This window comes from Falco cherrug, chromosome 7 (genome assembly GCF_023634085.1).
Source record: "Falco cherrug isolate bFalChe1 chromosome 7, bFalChe1.pri, whole genome shotgun sequence".
NCBI lineage: Eukaryota > Metazoa > Chordata > Aves > Falconiformes > Falconidae > Falco > Falco cherrug.
In genome coordinates, this window is record NC_073703.1 from 37,070,839 (window position 1) to 37,095,048 (window position 24,210).

General features: G+C 35.8%; 1 protein-coding gene across 4 annotated transcripts in view; it reads right to left on the minus strand.

The window, feature by feature from the left end:
- Nucleotides 1-24,210, minus strand: part of PPP2R5C (protein phosphatase 2 regulatory subunit B'gamma) — an 88,954-nt gene that overhangs the window by 12,838 nt on the left and 51,906 nt on the right. For all 4 annotated transcript variants that reach the window (XM_055715400.1, XM_027803543.2, XM_055715401.1 and 1 more), the window contains 8 exons: nucleotides 20,654-20,853; nucleotides 12,158-12,268; nucleotides 11,463-11,555; nucleotides 11,236-11,366; nucleotides 8,826-8,885; nucleotides 5,819-5,927; nucleotides 3,607-3,660; nucleotides 885-1,055 (listed from right to left, as the gene is read on the minus strand). In XM_055715400.1, coding sequence (XP_055571375.1) covers nucleotides 885-1,055; nucleotides 3,607-3,660; nucleotides 5,819-5,927; nucleotides 8,826-8,885; nucleotides 11,236-11,366; nucleotides 11,463-11,555; nucleotides 12,158-12,268; nucleotides 20,654-20,853 — 929 coding nt within the window. The remainder of the gene's footprint in view (nucleotides 1-884; nucleotides 1,056-3,606; nucleotides 3,661-5,818; nucleotides 5,928-8,825; nucleotides 8,886-11,235; nucleotides 11,367-11,462; nucleotides 11,556-12,157; nucleotides 12,269-20,653; nucleotides 20,854-24,210) is intronic.

Below are 24,210 nucleotides of genomic sequence, written 5' to 3' on the forward strand. Positions count from 1 at the left end.
CATGAACAGTGATTCCAGCACTTCCCTGGATAGCCTGTGTCAGTGCTTGACCACCCTTTCAGTGAAGAAATGTTTGCTGATATTCCATCTAAATTCCCCCTTACCCAACTTCACACTGTTTCCTCTTGTTCTATTGCTTGTTACTTGGGAGAAGGAACCAAACCTCACCTGTCTACTACCTCCTTCCACGTAGTTGCAGAGAGCAATAAGGTCCCCCCTGAGCCTCCTCCTCTCCAGGCTAAACACCCCCAGTTCCTCAGCTGCTCCTCACAGGACTTGTGCTCTGGGCCTTTCACCAGCCTCGTTGCCCTTCCCTGGACACGCTCCAGCACCTCTGTGTCCCTCTTGTACGGAGGGGCTCAAAACTGAACACAGTATTCAAGGTGTGGCCTCATCAGTAAGGTAAGAAAAGTTTCAGCTCTAGGTTTGGAATTGTTCTAGTGCAAATGGCAGTCATGGAGCTGACTGAAAGAGATATGGAAAAATTTTTCTTTGATAGGGACATGATTCAAACTGTAACCTATGAACGCTGAAATTCAAGCAAAACGTTCTCCCAAAGAAAAGAGTATTTGTAGAACTCTGTTACAATCAGTGAATGGAAACATTACGTACCAAAAGAGTTCAGGTACTTCTGAGAACAGCAAGCTTTTAAGCTTTTATGTTAAGCATAACGCTGAAGTCAATCACCCAATACGGATACATGTACAGCATTCTTAAAAGAAACAATAAAGCTAACATTTGGTTCCCTAACATTTGACACAGAATTGAGGACGTTTTTTGTGCAACAAATACAATTCATCATGGTGAGTAATAGCATGTCTTTAACATTAACAAGTCTGCTTTATAAAAATCCTCGTATTAGCGTACATTCAGTAAGTACAGACCTGAAAGTGTGGACTGGACACGCATTTGGCTAGCTGTCTGAAAAGAGGCTCCATAACTTTTACAAATTCAGATGGTTCAATAACATCTAAAATTTCTTCTAGTTCATTTAAAAACATGACTTCTTTTGGACTGTGAGTCTTTGGCCAGTATTTCAGCAGTGCCATTACAACCTGTAGAGACAAAGTGAACATAATCTTCATGATAATTTGACTTTACTTTGCATTAAATTGTAAGTCATTAAGAACTCTGGTATTTTAAACAGAACACAAAACTCAGATTTCTTTTCCCATGTGACAGCAGTGATCAGATATGGTTCATTGTCACAGAAATAACTGCTAGTAGGTCTAAAAACACTTCTTCAGAAAACAAAGTCATACACGTAAAAGACATATTCAAAAATAACAATCAGAAGACTACAGAAAGTAACCTGACATCTAACTTAACATGATCAAAGTGCAAATTTCCTACTATACTATCTGCTACTTCAGTGGTCACAGCTTTCAATCTCTAATTTCTTGGAGGCATACTCCAAAGCTCAAGAAATTTTATATCATATTTAAAAAAGAAATTTGTTCTAAATACTCAAATTGACAGGTAACCAACTATTCTAAGCATGCTGCTCTTAAACAGTGAGTTTTATTTAATTGACTGTATTACTATTTTCACAGCCTTAACTTTATTCATGATTATCATTTACCTCGCTTGCTGAAGCAGTTTTTGCCTAGCAAACCATGAATGCTCGAAAGATGGGGGGGCAGAGGTGGGGTTGGGGGTGGGATCCATGAAAATCTCATCTACTGAATATATAAGTTGAAGAATTTAACTCTGAAAAGTGATACTAGTCTAGCAGTTAAATATATCCAGACATTATATTTATTAGTGGAGTTACCAATTATATCATAATTTATTCAAGAATCTTCAAAAATGCACAATGTTATATTGAAGGAGTAACAACTCTTGTGCTGTTAGCAATTCTGATTTAAGGAAAATGCGAGTAGACACAAATGTTTTTGTTATGAAAGGATGATGATTTTTTCCCCAAAGATGTCAGTTTTAAAACCACAGTGTAAGATTTTTTTTTAAAAAAAATATAAAAACTGTTTTCCATCTGTGGCAATTTGGTGCCAAACAGTATTCAAATAGGAAGACATTTTCCTTCATGACATTTAAAACATGTTAAATACTTAAAAATTACTACCATAGCATTCAATCTTAAATGTAGGTATTTTTGATGAGAAATGAATACAACCTTGAACATATAAATTTATAAATGCTTTTTTTCATCATTAAAGATTCAAAAGCCACATAAAAACCAAAAATATGACAGCGTCTGTCTAATCTTAGATTAAGAACTGGAGAAAAAACAAAACAAAAAACCAACGACAAAACAGTACAGACTCCCTGAAAAAACTCTTTAAGATAAAGTTTGTATTTGTCTTTTTGTGTAGTTTAAAAGTTAAAACAGACCACTAGCCTTTCTCTCAGAGAATAATTTTTCTCTCTCATATATGAAAAAAAGCAGTCTTTTTGTTTTCTATAAAAATGTCCTCCATTTCAGAAGTCCAGCTTTTTATCTTTAAAAAGTATATGCAATATTTAATATTGCATGTTGACAAGACAATGCAGTAAGAAATCAGTGCATCTTTCATGTATGTATTATTTAATCATGAAAGACGACACTGTGTCCTCAATGAAGCCTTGGGAGATTTACACAGATTTTTTTTAATAAGATGTCAGAAAGTCTCATATGACAATTATAAGGGGAAACAAAGCATTTTATTTTGCAATGACCAGAATTTTTGAAGGGGAACATAGTACTTCAGTGATGCATGTGCTAAGTTTTTAAAGAATGTTGTAATCATGTACTAATTTGGGATCAAAAAGGGAAGCAGAGCTGGATGCATATTAGTTCAGATTTGTACTAGGAAATATGTGACATAGCTGATGTCTGAAAGAAAGCTAAGATTTCAAGATCTCATATAGCACAAATGACAGAATGTCTGAGATTTGATATTTTAACAAGTATTAAAAGCTCCAAGTGGAAGAGAGTTCTTGCTCAGCTGCATACTTACTTTCTTTCCATTTCCAAGAATTCCAGTTTCCATTTTACAACACAAACAGTTATAATCTAATAATGTGCACTTTTGTTAGTAGCAATTTACTTAGTGATTAAACATATTAGTTTTTACCTACTTAATATTGGGTGTAATGAGGCAAACCGCTATATACTATTGAGGATAATTAAAAGCATTCATCTGTACAATTATGTGCAGCCAGATCAAGGTCTGGTTTTGTCTATGGTCCAAACTTGGTAGACAAGAACAGGATCTGACTCAAAAGCCTTGCATCAGTAGGTAGCTCTGTCTGCCAGAAATCTGTGTTCCATCATAAGATCAGTCTCTGAACAGAGCACAGTTCAGGCAAGCTAATTTCTGACTAAACTGCTTCTGGATCAACCATCTCATATCCAGTCAGGCAGAACAAAATAAGCAGAATAAACTCTGGTCTGTCTGTAAGAGGTATATTCTTAACGTTTTAATTAATTTTGGACATTCCAAAAACTCTTGGATAAACTGAATTTGATACATCAAAATGGTTAAACATTCGTCTCTTCCTAACAATTATATATAAATACTTTGTTCCCAAAACCTCCTTAAACAGTCTACAGATGAAAGGGATATTAATATTCCAAAACACATAATAATAACACAATAAACTTACTGGTTCTGTAAGCGTGCTGTCCTTTTCTAAAAACTGAACTACACAGTATGCCAGCTACAGTAAAAGAAAAAGATTTTTATTAATGCTCACTGTGAAACTGAACACACTTTGAAATCACTAGCACAAGTGGAGAACATTACTTAATTCAAATAAAAACACAACAGTTTTTCTGTGATTGTACAAAAATTATATGGCAGACAATTTAAAACAACAAAAGGGTAAATACGCTTTACCAATTTTTTCCAACCTTTGCAAGTCTGTCCCCACCTTTTTCTGGGTTATAATATAGACAAACACATAATTTGATGTTTTATTTTTAGACCTAGTACTTTGCATTTCAGCATACTTCATCTTTTCAAATACAGAATTAAAAATAATTTTAACATCATTATAAACAAATCATATTAACATCATATAAACAAAAAATAAACATTAACATTTTGGTGTCCCATGCTGATTTAATAAGTATTTTCTGTTTCATAACCTAAGTTAGTTATGAATGCATCCAACAGTTTTAAGTCTTAGGATTTTCTATATATGAGAACTCAGGATACCTAAGCGTATCCGTGCAAAGCTGACGCAAGCCGAGGCTGAATTACGGTATTTACCATTTCTGAGAATGAGACAGTCTGTCTAAAACATGAACTATTACATTCCCTCCACTCGACAGGCCCATAGTCCTAAAGTGGGAGGATCACTGCACACCTCATGACCTGTTTAACTATTTTTCCGATGTCTCTCCGTTTAGGGAAGTTCAGCTGATGAGCCCAATTCCTCTCTTGTTTTTGATGATTGCTACCAAAAATGTCCCCAGGTAATCTGAGGAATGTACACAGACTTACACCTAGTGTTCTTCACTGTTCTAAAGCAAATTTGAATTGAATATAGAAACTAGCTTTCTTCATGTATATCTAGATTTGGCAGCAAATCCTTCTGAATATCTGCCACTGCTTCAATCTGAATTGTTGTGGTTTTACTCTGCTGTTTCACACACTAAGTTCACTTGAAGTGCTTTCCTATTTTATTCAGCAGGACATGAGAGGCATCCCTATGTCACGATCTTCTTTTTACTGATAGTAATGAGGAATGTAAATCACCTAAAGGTTTTGGAGAATTAGTTTGTGAATTAAGGAAATAGAGCAACCTGTCTCAGGTAGGTAGGAAGAAAAGGTGGCAATCAAAAGGTGGCAATCACAGATGTCTGCACTAATTGAGATTATAAGAAAGGTCTGATTAGCCACAATCTGATTATGTTTATAACATTAGAAAAAAAAATAAATCTTCTGAAATGGGAGCAACTCTAGCCTACAGCTTCAACAGGAACTGTTATGAGTCCCAGCAGGCAAGATCCAAATCAAATGCTTATAAGCATCTGTCCTCATTTCAGGTGGGATAGAGCTGATATTCTTCCTAGTAGCTGGTACAGTGGTAGAGAACTGTAATTATACAAATGGTGCTCTTAACACAAGTTGTTATTATTTGAAGAAATGCTACTGAAAATTTGGGAGTACTTGAACTTACGTAGAAAAACTTACAAATTAAAAAGCAAAGCTGTGTAACAACCTCAGAGAAAATTTCAGCACATCACAATAATACTGTATTTTCTCCAATATTGCATTATTTCCCACTCCTCTAGGAATTCTGAATGCAACTAAAGTCAGCAGAGAAAAGATACAGCTGGTTTAAAAGTACCATACTCTAAAAAAGATCTACTGAATTGAATAATGATGTCCCTATAAATGCTCAATTCCTTTCAAAACATCAACAGTTTTAAGAAACTGAATTCAGCTGATATTCTCCATGTAGTTTAGAAAAACTGTTTATAGACAACATTCATTAAGACCATAATTTTCTGCAATTTTTGTGTATCTAAACATTACAGACAAGAACAAGATAAACAAAAAATGTTTTGTGCGGATAAATATCATGAAGTCTCACATTAACAAACTACTTCACGTGTTTCATCTATAAACAATACAGAGTGCTTTAAAAAAATATTTATTTATGCACACACACATTTATTTTCAAATTATTTTTCCCCCCTCAACAAATGAAGCATTATACGCACATATATTAAGCAGTTTCCCCAATGTCAGTTAGCAGGGGAAATGAAGCTTATAACAGAACCCACATCGGAACAACCAGAGTCCCTCTGACCTCTCAAGACAAACTTCCTTTAACACTAGTATGAAAAGTACCAAACAAAACCTACCTGTGGATGGTAGACACTGAGTGATTTCACTTTGTGCAATGGTAACAAAACCTTCAATAGGAATATTTTGTGCTCTTCTTTTAATGGTAAGGCAAATCCATTAATTATGCTGCCATGGAAAGATTTAAAAAGAAAAACCCGTAATTATACAAAATCTGCACAACTGTATAGGATATACCAAAATCTTTATTTTCAGCACTGTTTTTTTCCCCAATCTCCTGGAGAACATGATTCAACACAAAAATTTACAAATTAAGGATGCACCAGAGACTATTTAATTTTTGATCCAGTTCTCTAAAGATTAAAAATTAACAAAATAGTCAAATCAACCTCGGCCCATCCCTCACCCAAATCTTTCGCTGGTCCTAAGTTCTTCTTTCAAGCAACATATATGACTATACCGACACTTCGGATTCCATTCGCTATGAACTATTCACTGTCCTCAGAGCTTTTAATACATGCTTCTCCCAGTTTCTTCATGGTATTAAAGAACGAACCAAAGACTGGATGTGGAAGAGAGAAATCCAGCACAGCAGACAAGTGAAAACATGCCTTTTACTACAATGTTACTATTTCTGCAAGACCCTAGCATGTAACAAAACAGCACTCCAGCACATGACATCCCAGTTACAGGTGAGTGCACATGTGGCTCAGTACTGGGTCAACAGCACCTTTACCTAAGAACACACTACTAGAACAGCAGTTTGCATTCCCTCACTTTGCTAGCATTAACATCAGTTAAAACTTCCAGAACCCAACTGCCTACTTACTATTTTAAATCCTGTTTTATTTATTCTAATGTTTTTCTCTTCACCCACAAGAACAGAAGGTACCCAGGCAAAAGGAACCTAACAAACCTACCTTAAAAAACCCCATACACATTAAAAAGTTCAAAGTTTCATATATTTCAGAGCTCAGAAATCAGATGATGACCCAGAATTTAAGCTTACTAAATAACACTTGTTCACCCTTGCTAAAAAATGCTTAAAATAATTTCTATTAGTAATGACTGTAGAAGTATTTTGAGGATATGAGGCTATTCCTCGTTAAGTCTTTCGGTGCATAATATCAAATCCCCATTTCTACATTAACATTTCTATAGTGTTCTTTCCACAACTTCCACATGCTCAACAGATATCTTTTAATTTCATTTAAAAAACCCAAAAAGTTTCTCCAAGATGTTTTAAGGGTTAAGCACAAAAAGGAGCAGAATTATAGGGCAAGTTTGGCCTTGATTGAGTGGGAAAAAATTCTGCAATCCTGTCAAGAGATGTTTGTCAGAAAAAAAACGTAACCTCATTAGTAGTTCCTACTGTAAGTGTTCATATGTACAGTGCTGTACAGCATTTAGAAAAGGAAAAGAATGAAATCCAGTACTTTAGCAGGAAATTCCATTCCTCTTTACTTCTGACAAGTCAAAATCCAGGAACCCAACTGAAAACTGTTACTCCTAAGAAGCTCTCTGTCAACAGCATGCCGTGTGAAACTCCTTAATGGACTGGAAGAACAACCAATACAGAACAGTTACAGTTTGGAAGCCTCATTTAGCTACTGGAAATTTTGATTTGGAAGCCTGAGGGAAAAAAAACCCAAACTTATCTTTTATATTTGTACACTTAAAGCTAATCTAAGAAAACCAAGAATGAAAGAGCCGGTGACTTTAAGTAACAGTTTTGTAGATTTAGCTTGGTATTCTAGTATCTAAGCTTTATGCAGTCTTCAGTATATCTTGATGAGTATTACTTGATTATAGTATGTTGAAGTTATAATGGATATGTAACTCCTTTCATAATTGAACATTTCATTGAAAATTAAAGAACTGTTCTGGACAGACACGTAGATCTAGAAAATTTTAAAACATTTTTCCAGTTTCAACACTATTCCGGGCTGAATTAGGAACAGTGTTGTCAGTAGGTTGAGGGAGGCGATGCTTCACCTCTGCTCAGCCCTGGTGAGACACATGTGGAGTGCTGGGTCCAGTTCTGGGCTCCCCAGGACAAGAAGGATGTGGACACACTGGAGGGAGTCCAGCAAAGTGCCAGGAAGATAAAGAAAGGGCTGGAGCATCTGACATACAAAGAAAGGCTGAGAAAGCTGTTTAGCCTGGAGAAGGTTCAGGGGGATCTTACCCATGTGGACAAATACCTGAAGAGCTGGCATGAAGAAGAGAGTCAGACTCTTCTCAGTGGTGCCCAGTCAAAGGGCAAGAAGCAACGGGCACAAATTGCAACACAGGAAACTTCATTCAAACATAAGAAAAAAACCCTTCTATTTTGAGTGTGGTCAAATGTGGAAACTCGTTGCCCAGAGACATTGTGGGGTCTCCATCCTTGGAGATATCCAAAGCCTGACCACAGACAAGCCTAAGCAACCTGCTCTCACTGACCTGGTATTTTTACGTGCAAAGATATGGAAACACCATAGAGTAAACCTAACTTAGCTTTTAAAGTGTATTAATGTATAAAAATCCCAAAGCTTGCACATGGATTAGAGAAATCAGAATATAAAAAGACTACTCTAGTTTTAATGAGGCTACCAGCTTTAAATTGTAAAATTTTAGTTTCAAAGGCTTTCAGATGCATCACTGAAGTTTGCAAAATAATGGGATTAACAAAAGGTTTCTGAAGTTTCATAACCTGTGCTTCCTTTCTTTATACTTGCTATGCATTTCGTGATGTTAGAAGAATTTTTTAATAAACTTAAAACTTCAACTCATGTTATCTGTACTTACTTTTTAACTGATATGAAATACGAGAACCCTAAGCTAGAAAATAAGACTTTAAAAATAAGAATTAAAAAATTGGCACATCCCAAAATCCTGCCACAAGGTTCAAGTTTTCACTGTGTTTCTACAATCTTAAACAAAACTTACTCTCTTCATTACAGCTTTGACATGACACGGAGTTATTTTAATCACGTTTCAAAGCAATCTGTAATCCCCAACTCTATTTTTTTAAGTGTACTCTGAAGACTAAGCAAGTTTAATTAAACAAAACCTATAGCTTACCTTCCCAGTATTTCCAGTAATTCTGCTATGCCATTGTGATGTTCTGTTTCATAAATAAACCTAAATAAAAAGTGTTACTCAGTTACTGCTGAAGAGAGGTACAAATCTAACACCAAGATCCCCATATAACATTACAGGTAGCCTTGACCTCCCAGGTTTTGGTCACTCAGTAAAAAGAAAACAATACATAGTGGAAAAGAAATGTTGTAGAAACATAAATCAATAGCACATCAAGTTGCTTTCAACCTTCATGCTCGCTCTTTCCTCCCACAGTTAACAAAGCAGCATGCACTCGAGCTTTTTCCAATACTTATATTCCATGTCATTTTAATAATGCAAAGCTGAATAGAGCAAACAACACTTTAAATATTAAAATAATGCAAGAGCATCTGGCATAATTAAATGTCATGACTAAACCTTCTACAGCACATGCAAGCACAAGGTGTTCAGTTACTACTCATGGATCGAAAAATCTCTCTGGCATTACAGACTTCTGTGCATACAAAAGGCTCTGTAATAAACAGAGGAAGACAAATCTTCCTGAATTTTCTTTTGATAGAGCAATTTAATTTACTAGGCAATCATCTTTCCACCCTTCTTCCTAATTGCCTGAGTGTAAAGTTATTGAGAACATTCTTATGCAAAACTTCAGGTATTTTGTGAATAGTTATAAAAATTGACACTTAGGAGAAAATAATTCCACCCATTAAAAAAATATTTTTTATTCAAGATTCTGTCAGGGGCAGACATATAAACAGCTACTTTTAATCCAGAATATTTGACGTGACTTTTTTTTTTCTCCTTTAAAGATCCTTTCCATATATTTCAGGACAATTCCAAGTAAAACTAAAGATAATGATAGAAAAAGCTTTGGACTGAATTAACAGAAACATAAAGGTTTGATAATTCAAAAAATATATATTTTACATTAGGAAAAGTAAGATTAATGCACTATTAGGACAGAATTAATGCAATTCTGGTCAGCAACTAAAAGACAAAACCACAAATTTATTAGGTAAGCACAGTAACAAAGTGATGACTTGCAAGTAGAAGTATAAGAAAAGGAAGTATTTTGAAAAATTCTACACATACTGTAAGAGCTTATAATGCACTATCCACTAATTCAAGACAGAAGTTGAAACAACTTTCCTCCCTGGTGCTCCGTATTGCAGGAACACTAAAAATTTCACATCAAAATGTAAACTAAACTGTTAGCTCCTAAATATTATACAGCTAAGTCAGGTTTTCTGATTAATTTTCTTCCCCCTACAACTTGGTAGAGAAAGGTAGCCTCTACAGTCCAAATCATATAATGCCCCATATACATTTCTTAGTTTTTCAAAAGCACTGCACCAGAACAAAAGTGCAAAAAGTGGCAAATAAAAACACTGTTCAGAAGTGCATTACAATACACTTTGATGTTGTTGTATCATCCGTTTCAGGTAGTTTACAAAATTATGCATTTTGGAATTAATCAATCTATGCGTGGGGAAAACAAATTACATCTTTGTTTGAAAGATAGACCTGTATTTTTCCTACGTCAAGAGCAAGCTGTCTGTAAGGCAGTGAAGGCTTACATATTTTTTTAAAGTAGCCCCTCTGTATCTCTTCTAAAGGCTTACTCATTAGCACAGACAAGGAAGATAAGCTCCCTCTACAGCTGGTACTGCTGGGTGCCATTCATGAGATGGCACAGTGTACGTGGCAGTGTTTTGCTACTTTCTTAAAGGGGTAGCATCATACATCAATTCTAGGATGAAAACCACAGTGGTAGAGAAAAAGGGAAGCACGATGGAAGGAGTGTAAAACTGATACAAAACATAATTATTTGTAGAAAAGAGAAGCATACCAAAACTAAAATACTGAAGAAAAAAAAAAAAGGCACCATAATCTTGCATTCACCTTTGACATAATAGCAGTAAAAAACCACTTCAAGACCTTTGGTAATATGATGGATTAATTTCTCATCTTAGTTCTGTATCAGGGAAAATACCATAGTACATTCTACTGTAGTTAAAAGAGTATTTCATGAGCTTTAAATCTCAGTTCTGAGGAAAGGAAGGAAATACCTTCCTTCAAGCAAATTCCAGATCTCTCAGTCATTTGATTTGAGCCCAACTTCTGCATTATGAAGAACTACATTTTAAGTCATGCTGTAATACAAATAGTATTATTCAGTAAGAAAAAAGGCCTCACAAAGATACCAAACCACTCACTGAATCACATACTAACTCAAATTTTAGCTGCCTATTTATGCTGTGTGCAAGACTACCCTAATTTAAATTTCTCAGACAGGTATTAAATATTGTTAGATGTGGCAATATTTGGTATAAGTTTACTAAGAATTTAAAAAATTACTAGCAGTCTCTTGGAGTATTTTTAGTTGTATACCTGATCACATGCACCATACCTATAAAATATATTATTGATTTGTTTCCGGATGTAAGCTCTTAGGCCCAAGAATTTCCCATATATTCTGTGAAGAGTTGTTTTAAGAAAGTCTCTTTCACGAGGATCTTCACTGTCAAAGAGCTCTAAAAGCTGCAAAGAGGGAAAAAATGAGATGTACTTTACTTGAATCTAATGCACAGTAAAAATAATTTAGAGCTTTAAGTTAAAAATTCTGTTTTACCTCACCTGTAATACAAACTTCTGATCAATGTATTTCTTGGCTATATTAGGTTGAAAATCTGGAGATTCTAAAAACCTTAAGAAAAATTCATAAACAAGCTGAAAAAAACACAACAAAAAATAGTATTAGTCTTTTAAACAAGGAACCATTTTATCAGCAGCACATTACCAAAAGTACCAATTAGTTGCTCAGAACCGCACTATGTTTTTATTTATATACCACACAGTAAAAGCTTTGCTCTTGCTCTCTTGACAAAGTACAATAACTTAAGGTTCTTTAAACCACTGAAATTCTGCTGAGCTCCATCACTAGATTTTACTCAAATGACATACAGTAATCTAATATTCATCATGCCCAGAAGTACGAGTTTTGAAAATTCTCTGGTCTCTGTCATGGTACCTGTGAAAGCTAGGGCTGTGCCTGAGTCACCTCAAAGCATTCACAGTGACAAATGGAAGCACATTTAAAATTGCAGCAGTTACACCTGTATTGCAAGGAACAAATGAGCCTTTAACTTCTACGAAACCAAATTTTTAAAAGGAGTGTTATCAGTTTGAATTCAATAAATGTATTTAAAATATAGTAGAGAAATGTACTTGACTTGAGATAAATACATAACCTAAACAATTTTGAGTCAATGAACAAAGACTTCAGTGTCAAAGTTCTGTTAGACTATGATGTCCTAGCCTTTATTAAATACCTGTAGGTGAGGCCATGCAGCTTCTAAGGTTGGTTCATCTTCCTCTGGATCAAATTCTGCTCCCGTTGGATTGGAAGATGGTGGTAATGTTCGAAACATATTAACTGCAAACTGAAATCACATGTGCCTTTAAGAACTCTGAAACAAGTCCATGATCAAAAAAAGACTTCAAAGATGGTTTTGACTGTGAATTCTTTACATGAACTATTTTAATATTTGCAAAAATACAAGCTATATAACACAGCATTTTAAACCATGTGGTACATCCATTCCTCTTTAAAGATTTCTAACTTGGAGAACACTTTTCCATGCAGTACTCTTTAAAGCACAAACCTACTGTCAGGACATGTTCTATGAGGATATTGGTCCAATGTCTTTACACATACATTTTAAAAGCCCAAGCAAATGTATATGAAATGTTTACACAAACATTTTTTATATATACACTTTACAAGGCCCTGCAACAACCTGCAAAAGTGGAAATCAGAAGCAGAGATGTAAAACAAAGATTACCCACAGCTGTTCTTCTCTGTAAAATGTTACAGTTTCATTTCACACCATGGGTATACACACACAGAAACGCTTCAAAAACAGATTCCTCCCCTGCTGCCCTCAGTGGTGTTTCTCTTAAACCATGTCCATCTACCTGACTTCACAGGAGCACTGAAGGGGGGAGAAGTGCACATCCTAATGTTTTAATCTTTCACTTCACCTGAATTCACAACTCCCTGAAGATTGTTTAGCATCCTCACAAAAGTGGAGCAGACTACAAAGATTAATTGCTTTTCAAGTTGTTGCTATATAGACAGATAAGTTACTTTTGCGTTTCCAAGTGCTTATCGAGATGCACATTCATACTATGTATGAACCAAAGACTACTCTTCACAAACCCCTTTAATGTGAGGAGAGTTTCGAAGTCCCTAACAAAGAAAAAAAACATTACTTGTGCCAGGGACAGAAACCTTTTGTATGAGGTCCTGTTCTAGGCAAAACCACCTCATCACGAAATGCATGCAGCTTTTTTTTTTTTTAAAATAAAATCAGAAATAATGACATTTATATCAGTTTACACAACGAATATAATCACAAATGCAAAGTAAAAAGTTGGCCAAAAAAGACAACCTTAATGATTTTTGGGATAAATTTAGCACACATTCTCAAGAGTAATCTTACCTAAAATGGTGCAAAGATCTAAAAAGTATGCAGTATCCTAAATTTTCCACCTGTTATGACAGCTAGCAAATCCAGCTGGCTTTTTATGTAAGAAAGGAACAGCAGCTAGTGATTCAAACTGTTGTTCTCAAACCCTGAGGAGTTAACGATCAAAACTTTACAGAGCAAGTTGGAGGGATGTTTCTGTGCACACCAGTAAGAAAATCTGAGAAAGCCTTTATCTGTATACGCGATACAGCTATGGCTGTCAGTACTGAAGAGAGACTAATTCCTCAATTCCAATTGTAATCTTGAGTATTACATAAACAGACATTGGTAGGAGACAACCAAATTGCTAAGTAGAAAACCATAATCTATTTAGCCACGTAAGTGCACCCAATAGAGACTTTCTTGTTCTATTTTGTTGCTTACTCATTATCAAACCAGTACCAAGCAGCTTTAACTTATTTTTGTACAGAATAAAACCAAAACCAAACAAAAAGAATCAATTCAAATTAGTATATGGTCCCAAACTGCCTCCACTACTTCAAAATGATCCTTTGAGATAAATGCCTCGGTCTCTCAGCATCTTGAACGCATTGCAAAAATGACGAGAAGACTGCCAAAATAAAACCACAGCAGTGTACTGTCCTAACCCTTCATAACGACCGTGAGTATATTAGGCTTCAAAAAGGAATTTTCTTTGAGTCTATTCCCTCCTAGAATACTAAAGTAAATTCTGCTTTCAAATACACATACTATATTGTGCTTTATAAGAATACTAAGATATCTTAAAGTAAATTTTGGTAAATGTTTGCTCACAATGAGAATGATGCCTACGCTGAATGGAGAGCTACATCCTGAACAAAACTGACTTATCAAATCAGCTGCAGCTGCCTGCATGCAACTTCAGTGTAAGAAATACATACATTCATTCCATCCTAAATATGTACCACAAGTACCAAGAGTTAATGTATACACTGTTATTGACGCTTTATTGCTGTAACAGATTGGAGGCATCTTTTTGCAAGTATTTAGGGGAAAAAAATTAGAATACATTTCCTAAGTCTGGCAAAGTAAGAGACTACAGGGCAGAGCAGCTGATTTGCCAAGAAAAAGAAAATTCTTTGCAAAAGGCTACACCACTAGGAGCAGGAGAAACATTTATAGAGCCTTTTTAAGAAAGCCAATACTTGGCTCAACAAACATGCCAGTACAGGGCATCTCCAGGACCAGCTAGGTAAAAAAAGAAAAGAAAAAAAGATTACTCCACCAGAACCTGCACTGAACTGAATGTCCTATTTGAGGATGCAAAAGAACATTTTACTTATTTCAACAGCTGGAAATTCCTACTTTCAACAAGTGTACAATAAACCCTATAAGTTTGCATTTACTTATACTGTAGCTATTCAGAATGCAAGGTCTACTCCAATATCACATTTAAAATCTATTCTTTATGCCACAATTTCAGTCTTTATTGTGTTCAAATTCCATCACGTGCCATACATATTTTTATTCTTTTCTCATGTTTTACTGAGGCTTTTTTTCACCTGTTTAGTTCATTTGGGTTTGGGATTTTTTTTTGGTTGGTTTTGGTTTTGTATGGTTGTTTTTTTTTAATAGCATCAAAGCTTTCTTGTTGATCACATGAAGATTACTCAAAAGCTCTGAAAGATTGTCTTGGTTTAAAGCTACTTTGTGGAGGAATGCATTCTAGCATCTTTGGTGGGATTCTGGGAAAAGCAACACAATGCCATGTTCCCCTCTTCACATACTGATGTTTTCTCATTAACACCTCCATTCACAATTTAAAATACTGCTGTGAATTACCTATTAACTGGCAAGGCTAAGCAGCATATGTATGTGCGGTCCTGCCATCTCACATCTGACAGATGGCAGAGCGGACAGTGGGAGGCAGTATCAAACTGCATCAGACAAAACTGCAAGACTTACATCATATTCCCATGAAGGAAAAGTCATCCTGATGCTCTATTTTTCTTTATAATACTCCTTCATTTCAGCAACTGAGACGTAGGACTGATCCAGACCAAGACTGGCATATCAGAGTAATCACTATTTCAGAGAATTAGAAGTAAAGCTGAGATATCTTTATGTTCCCCCTTTTAAAAGCACTGACATGGAGCTACTAACCACCTCCAACCTTTGTTTACAAAAATACTGTGAAAATTTACAATGATCAGTCGTCTTCCAAGAAAAGAAACCCAGGAAGACTAGGCTTAAGCTAGAGTTGTTAAGCAAATGGAAGAACAATCAACTTTTTATAAGTGAAAAAGTCTCAGGGTCTCACTACAAAGAAGAAAAGCCAGGTCATGTAAGGCGTTAGGTACAATGTTTTATAATTTTTATTTTGAGAATATTAGATGGAAAGAGTTAAACCCCAAAATCAGAATAACTTGTTCCAACTAGCAATGGAACCAATGAAACCTGATTTGATCTGTTTTCTGTTTCATATCCTTGACCAACATAAAAACCTGCTCAAATCAAGCTTCTCTTTCAGTGAAGGCACGAACTTTACACTCTCAAGTCACCGAGATTCAGGAAAATTTACAATGAATTAATACCAGTGAGACCTTCGCCCTTCTGCCCAATGGCTAATCTTTTTCCTAACTTCTCAGTCTTCTGACCAAACAGACAAAACAATCTGCAAAGCCTAATTTCCTCTAAGGCCCATTTCCCACAGAAGTACTAAATAAACACAGCGTAACTTACACACCTCCGCTCAGCTCTTCCTGCCCCACAACAAAACCCAAGTCCCCCTCAATTTATGAAATTTGAGCCTTTACGAGAACTGGGCTAGTGTGCCGAAATTCTCCCTCTGCTATCAGCACTAACAATAGTTGACTCCAAAGGACATAACTTAGGAGGATGGGGAAAAAAGGGAAGTCAATCAACCTGCATTTTTATTGCTTCACAGGTGTGTTTGCTGTATAGTTTTGCACCCTATTTTTCTAGTGGCCCATTTTGTATAACACCGGAGAACACTTTCAAGCAAGTAAGCATCAGAGATACCATTACACATTTTCTCCTCCCTTCTGGTGAGCAGCCTGAGTGAAGTAAGAACAGCTCTGAGTGACAGGCTATATAATCCAGAAGTCTGTGCCTTCAATATTCATGTGAATAAAGCCATCTTAATAGCTAAATAAAGCCACAAGTACTACACTTCTATTCACAGTAACGTTCTCTTACTCTAGGCCAAAGATCAGACTTAAACAACAAAGAAAAAATCCACATCTGCAAACCCCACAAAAAAAATATTCAACCTCCAATGGGTATAACTGAGGATGTAATTTAATTTTCATAATGCATGAAAAGTTGCAGTGAAAACTGCTTCAGTTGCTGAATAGAATCAGAACTGTTCCTATAAATTATCAATTTTTAAAACTAGTATTAGCCTATGCTCTTCACAAAAATGTTAAGTTACCATTCACAAGTACTTCATCATCACCACCACCACTAAGGAAATTATTCTGGGAGCTACAGAAATAACCAAGCCATATTTATACATGCTTTTGATCTCCTCCTTTCTCAGAACACTACAACCCTGGACCTCCACATCCAGTACTGCCCTAGCCTACTCAGTCCCCCCCAACACCCTCTGGCTGGCTAGCTGGGGAAGTGAGTATTTGCATTAATGTTCACTTTCACAGTCCCTCTTAAAAGAGACACAATCCAGATACTGCCCATCCTTCCCTGAGGTAGAAAGCAGCATTAATCTGGGTCTGTATTCTACATAGCTAGCAATTCTCACAAAGTTCTACAAAACAAACATCCTAACTGTCTGTGCTTCTGACAAACTAGTGCACAACAGAACATTCTCACAAATCTGTTTTCATCAAAAGCCAAGTTTAAAAAAAAAAATGCATGTATTGTATTCTAAATAAGAATCTAACAGATTTTAACAAAAAAACCCTAAATTTATCATTTACAAGATCTGCTCAGATATCTGACTACACATCATAGTTTTGAGAAGAGGCAAAACTCCTGCTCTAAAGCTAATCAATACAACCTTACTATACTGTACCTGAGAAATGGAACTTGTTATTCAAGTGTTTAATAACAACATTTCCTTTCCCACCACATCTTTGCTTAGAAATGTAAAAAGAACTTGAAGAACATGTCAGTTGGCTCTTTGAAGAAGAAAGGGAAGAAACTCTTGCATCCATTCTGGAGAACAATATTAAATCCATTTTAGAAATTTAATTTCTCTCCTATCTTTTGAAAATGACACTTATGCTTAACATTAAATAATTGAACTAAGCCACTACATGAATATATAGCTTAAAGACAAGACCTTACTATATATTAGCCCAGGACCCTTGAAGCAAAACAGAGAAGAGTGAAGGTAGGGTGGATGGACAAGACAGAAGCACTAAAATTATAAAGAATAAAGAAGAACAAGGCAGTAAAGTAGATGCTTCTCTTGTCAGAGAGACAATTTATTATTATTAAAGACATAACTTCTGAAATTCATTGCCCTAAATAATATGGTAACAAACTGAAACAAAAATTAGAGAAACATACACACACATAGATATGCATGTATATACATATATACTCATAAATAAATAACCTTCAAATTAAGATGAACAGAATGGCACCATAAAGTCCTAATTCCTATGCCAACTACCAACTCCAGAAACTTTCCAGTCCAAGAACCACTCTCAAATCTGAATATTTCTTGATCACTCTCATAGTTTTACTGAAATCACTATTCCTTATTAATATAATTCAGTGGTAGTAGCAGCACACAACATGTGAACGTCTCTTGGAAAAAACTTAAACTACCAAGGCATTAGATTTATCTTCCTTAAAATCCACACAATCAACTCAAATCTACTGCTAGAACTTAGCAGAAATACACCTCAAACTACACATACATGCCTGCATGAAAGAAGCTGAAAATACTACTGCAGGAGAAATACAGTAGTTTCAGAAGTGAAGACCAAAAGAAAATTGTTCTATAAAAGCAGCCTAAAAAAGGTGCTAACTGAATTTAACCTCAAAATACTAGTCCAGGTGCTTTTACTGACACTGTCTATTGCAGTGCTGTGCAAGTCCCGTGCAAGGAAACTGTGTGCTCTTTCGAAACTTGCACATAAAAAGCACTTCAAACTCACTGAAAGAATTATCAAACAGATGCTCTGTGCTCCCGGCAACACTGGCCATTAATATAGCAGCCAAATTCTGCACCAAGATTTATTAAACTGACTGAAGTGCAGACTTTATCACCACCAGTTGCATCTGAAAGCAAAGAAAATATATATTCACTTCAGCCAAATGTATTCTGGCCATAACTGTTTGATGAAGGAAGATAACACAGGCACATAAGGCAAAAATTATGAAATTATGGGCAATTAAGCCTTCTTACATGGAGCAAACAATAATGTCTGACATAGATGTTCAAGAAATCACCATGAACTCCATTTTGCCTAAATAACATCTCAGCAAGCTTATTCTCTTTTATAAGCTCCCTTTCATCACTGTCAAGTATCCCAAAACAAAGTAATCAATTAGCAAAACACAGACATAAATAAACTCTCAAGACATGGGAAAAGCCATGATCCCACATCTCCTCATTAACCACCCTCAATGCTTCGTGTACATCTTTGACTTCTAGAGTTATATGTAATCCTCATATGCTCAGAAGTTCTCATGAAAGTAACTTCTGTATCAGTAAACACTTATGGCTGATTTAGGTAACAAGCAGTCATCAGAATAAGCAACATCTTTCATACCGTAAATCCTTAAAATCTTTGAAGAAGCTTCAAAGTCTCTGATTTCGGACCTCAAAAATCTGACTAAAGTCATGTTTATGTTAGAGATGCACTGTTTTGTCATCCTCCTGAAAATTCACCCCAAGCTAAAAAATCTCAGGAAAAACCATTGTGTCACACATGGTCAAGAGTTTATTATAAACTTATGTCGCAGTTTAACCCCAGATGGCAACCAAGCACCACACAGCCGCTCACTCCCTCCCCTCCCTGTCACCTGCAGCGGGATGGGGAGGAGAATTGGGGAAAAAGGTAGAACTCAAGGGATGAGATAAAAACAATTTAATAACTGAAATAAAATAAAAAATAACAATAATAATAATAATAATAAAAAGGAGAGAAAGGGAGATAGGAATAAAACCCAAAGGAAAAAAAAAACCAACAAGTGATGCACAACACAACTGCTCACCCCCTGCTGACCGACCCCCAGCCAGTCCCCGAGCAGCGATCGGCAGGCCCCGGCCAGCTCCCCCAGTTTAGATACCAAGCATGACATCCGATGGTATGGAACATCCCTTTGGCTAGTTTGGGTCAGCTGTCCTGGCTGTGCTCCTCCCCAGTTTCTTGTGTACCTGATCACCAGCATGGCATGGGAAACTTGAGAAGTCCTGATTTAAAGCTAAACCAACTGGAACATCAGTGTGTTATCAACATTATTCTCAAACTAAATACAAAACACAGCCTTGTACCAGCTACTAAGAAGAAAGTTATCTCTATCCCAGCCGAAACCAGGACAGATTAGTAGTCGGAGAATTTCAAAAGGTGCTTTCTGTTCTCAGTGTGTCGCAGACAACAGCTACAGACCCCAACCCAAATGCTACCTTCCAGGCAACTGACTGGTGTCTAGTTACCACAAGAGCTGAAAGACTCTCCTGTACTTTCATGGCCTCCTCCTCTGGAGTGGACTTAAGCATGACAGAAAAATAAAGTAGGTCTAGCCAGCTAGGATCCGGATAGCGAGAAGGGGAGGAAATGCAGTTCTGAACAGTTCGTATAACTTGTTCCAGCAGAACCATCACCTGCCATCCTGCGTACCAGATAGTCTGAGTCTCATTTTCATCTCTGAATACAGAATATAATAAATTGCTGGTACTGAACAGGATTATACAAGATTAAGTGTCAAGCTTGCACAGATGATCCTTAATTCTAATCTACATTTTTTTCAAATGTTCCGTTTTGCCATCTACATAGTTTCCTTAACAGCCAGATGCATCTAACTTTCCTCCCTACTTTTATAAACACCTATCCCAAAAAATATTTGTGGGGGAAAAAAGCAGCCCTTTTTTTTTAATACAAGATTTCATTTTCATCAACTTAAACCACAATTTACTTCTGCTTCATATATGTGCGTAGTTTCTTTCTTACAAAGGAAACAACACTGGCAATGGGATTTAAAAGCACTGTTATATTACCATTTTGCAGATGTGCAAACGTAGTTGATCTTTTATTGAAGATTTCAGTAAGATTTCTGAAGATAAACTGATACAGCTGAAGAAGCAACTGGGAATTAAAAAAAATACATCCAAATAGTTCTCATTTTTAGGTCACTTACCATATGTACTACTTCAGGGTAAATAGGCTCTGTAATCACATTGCGATTGTGTGTGATATATTCTACCATTTCACTTAAAGCTGCGCGTTTTACTTCCTTCCACTTTAGGTCACTTAGTGGATCAGAAACAAAGTCAAAAAGTACACAACATTGTCGTAACTTCTGGATAAAAAGTTTTTCTTGATCAGCAGGAGGAACATCTGAAAAGTGAAAATAATTGGTTATAAGTTACATTGTAGCGGACTTTACTCTTCTCCACATTTTTACTTCCAGGGACACAGGCACAGCAGTGTTTCAGACTACAAGCAAACTTTCTGTATCTTCAAACTTTCCGGAATAAAATGGTCCAGAGTATGAACCCCTGTTAAATACACTGCACATAACAGGATGATTTAACACCATTACAACAGTGATGCATACCTGCTGTTGCCTGAAATAGATACTTGAAAAAATGTCTCAAGGAATTCCCCAAACAGCTCAGTTTATGTAAATAATATTATACCACATTTGCAGAAATACTCCGTTTTTAATATTAGAGATAAATGGGTGGATGTTCAGTTTCAGTATTAGATTTAAGCCACAGTGACTTTTTAAATCTTTGAGCTGCCACCTCACAAAGTCCTCCCATTCTTATATCAAGCGCCTCCTACAACACAACAGGTTGCAGTAAGCACATCTAGGCACAGAAAAAGTACACAAGATTTTTTTTCAGACTTCATCGACACAAGAAATATTTAAAGAAACTGAAGACTATGCACTTAATATCTTCACCTATTTAGTCAATTTGTAACACTATTCTGAATGCTTGTTTCATGCGTACAAGAATTAGACTTGCATTATCAATTTATTTAAGCACTTGCAGAAGCCTGTTCGGTTAGCTGTGGCCAGCACTTCAAAATTAAACAGCACTGGGCTTCTAGAAAAGATCATGCTTATTCACCAAGATAGGTAAGAAAAAAAAAATTAATACAAATGAAGCAAATACTTGGTTTGATATTTACTCATTGTTTAATCATCACTCAAATGTAGCTGTTAAGAAACTATTTTGATTTCTCTCCTCAGTGGTATCTACCAAAAATATTTCACAGACTTCAGATATCCTGAGACCAGACTCCCTCATCTTCACTAAGAATTGTGAAAAAGAGAGAGAGAGAGAGAGAGAGAGAGAATAATATTTGTACTCTTTCGGTAACACTCTGTAATTCACGGCCTGTATCATTGTTATATAGGCACTTAACGTTTTGAGACAAAGGCTGCCTCGCCTCACATGGTCTCCGTGCAGTGGTATTTTTATTGTTTGACAAGGACACCTAGGGTTATAAACAAAAAAGTTTTTACCTCCCAGTTTTCCTGCGCTTTACACCTTAATCCTCCCTACTGATCCTCTGTAATTATTTAGCACTTTTATGTAAAGCAAAATTAACACTGCACAGTTGAAACTTCATACACAGAATCAGTAAGCCAGCATTACTTTTGCCATCAGTATTTTTCAAAATAATGAACCTTCAAAAAATTATAAATATACTCACATCAACATAAACCCAATTATAATTTGAAACTAAAGTAAGCCTAAATCACCAAGTCCAAATATAGAGGCAGAAGTTTAACTTCACATTACAGTTAAGAAAGACTAACACTAGACTGCTGTTTATAAACAGTCATATGTTGACAAATTAAAATACCTCCTATGGCTAACATTTCAACAGTTACACCTTTTAAATTCTACAAAGCTTTAGCGTCAATGTCACAAAATTCCACATGTGCTTTGTTTTTTGCTTTAGTAACCCCATGAGCAGTTAAGATGACTAATGTATGTGAAATTACAGATTATTATACAACACAGCAAGAACTTGCAGGATCAGGACTTTAACTTTCTATACTTAGGAAATACGAAAGTAACTGCCCAGAGGTAAAGAAAGCAGTACCATATTTTGGCAGCAAAAATGCGCATCCAATTAAAATAGCCATGGATTACAGCACTAAGCTTAAGACAAGAAATGTGGACACACCACAGAAAGTCTATGTTAATTTACATTAATTAACACCATAACACATTTTATATTTCTGCATAATGACTTTTTTTACAATAGGTATGAACTGCTAGGATATTAATAGCATGTTAAAAAAGAATAAGGCTAGACTGCATTTGTAAATAGTTCCGCAGTTTACTCCCACTTATTCCAGTTGATGACTTCTCTTTTTCCTCAGAGTATCATAAAATGCTAACATTTTCTTAAACACAAGCAGCAAGTGCCACCATCAAAGTATTTCAGGTGGTACTACTGAATACAAGCATACACAGCCTAACATATGCATGTACAATCTCAAAACTGAATCACTAACAAATATCTGCAATCCAGTTGATTAGTTAAATACAGTAAGTTTTTCTCCTTTAAGTGCTTGACAAACTTCTCCTTGAGATAACAAAAGCTGCAGTAGCTCCTCCCTCCCCAAGATAAGTTGTTTTCAAAAGTACTTTTGTTATAATAAACCTAGAGGACATATTTGGTTAAAAAATAAAGAAAATAGCAGCAGTTTTAAGTTACGTACATTGAATTGCTTTAAAGGTTAATCCCAGAAAAAAATCCTGTAAAATAATAGCTCTGAAGAACATACAGAATAACAATGTAGCATACATGAAAAAAACCATAACTAGTTACAGACTTCAGTGTCACCAAGACACCTAGGATAGTGAAGACTTTGAAAACTAGAAAGAAGGTGCTCAGACATGTGTCCCTAAACAGAGCAACAACCTTCTGGCAAAGAAACCAAAATAACTCGCTCAGTGTGGTAAATAAATTGAAGGTACTTTAAGCTGCACAGATTTTTTATCTGAACTGCATACTTTTGTCTATTTGGATTAAAAACTATAGCAATGAATAATTTCTTCCGGAAAAATAATATTTAACCCAGTAGTTTGTATACTGAAAGCCAGCCAAATCTATCACCTGAATGTAAAAAGTCTCAGATGTACGTAGTGGTTGGAGTGATAACTTTTCCCAATTAACTGTAAAAACAAAAGTGGTTCAACCTCAAGTGTAACAACACAATTTCACTTAGGGATACCGTGCTATGAAGGTATACTCCACAAAATCCAAAGCCTAAATAGAAACTATAATCGTAAAGGTAATGGACAAACAATTACAGCGATTTGCAGTACATTAACCTGAAAGGAGAGGAAGCATTAAACCTGTAATCACTACTAATCTCGGAAGTTAAAGACTGACAACTAAGAGGGTCAAGAAACACCCTCAACAAGGCAAGCCACCTCCCTCACCATTTATTCTCAAGTGGCTTAACTATTTTAAGTACCTCAGTCATCCTTGTTATTCTAGCAGAGATGCTCTTTATACAGACTGAGAACCTCACTATTTCTAAGGAACTTCGTGTTTTCTCTGTTTGGCTTTTTTCTCCCCTTTAGGAGTGTTCATCAACAGCTTTCAAGTGTTCGGACCTCAAAAAAAAAAAGTACCTCTTGTGATACTTGTCTGGAGTACTTGCCATCAAATCAAGATCATCCCTACTTTTAAGGTTTGAAAGGATGATTTCAGTATGAC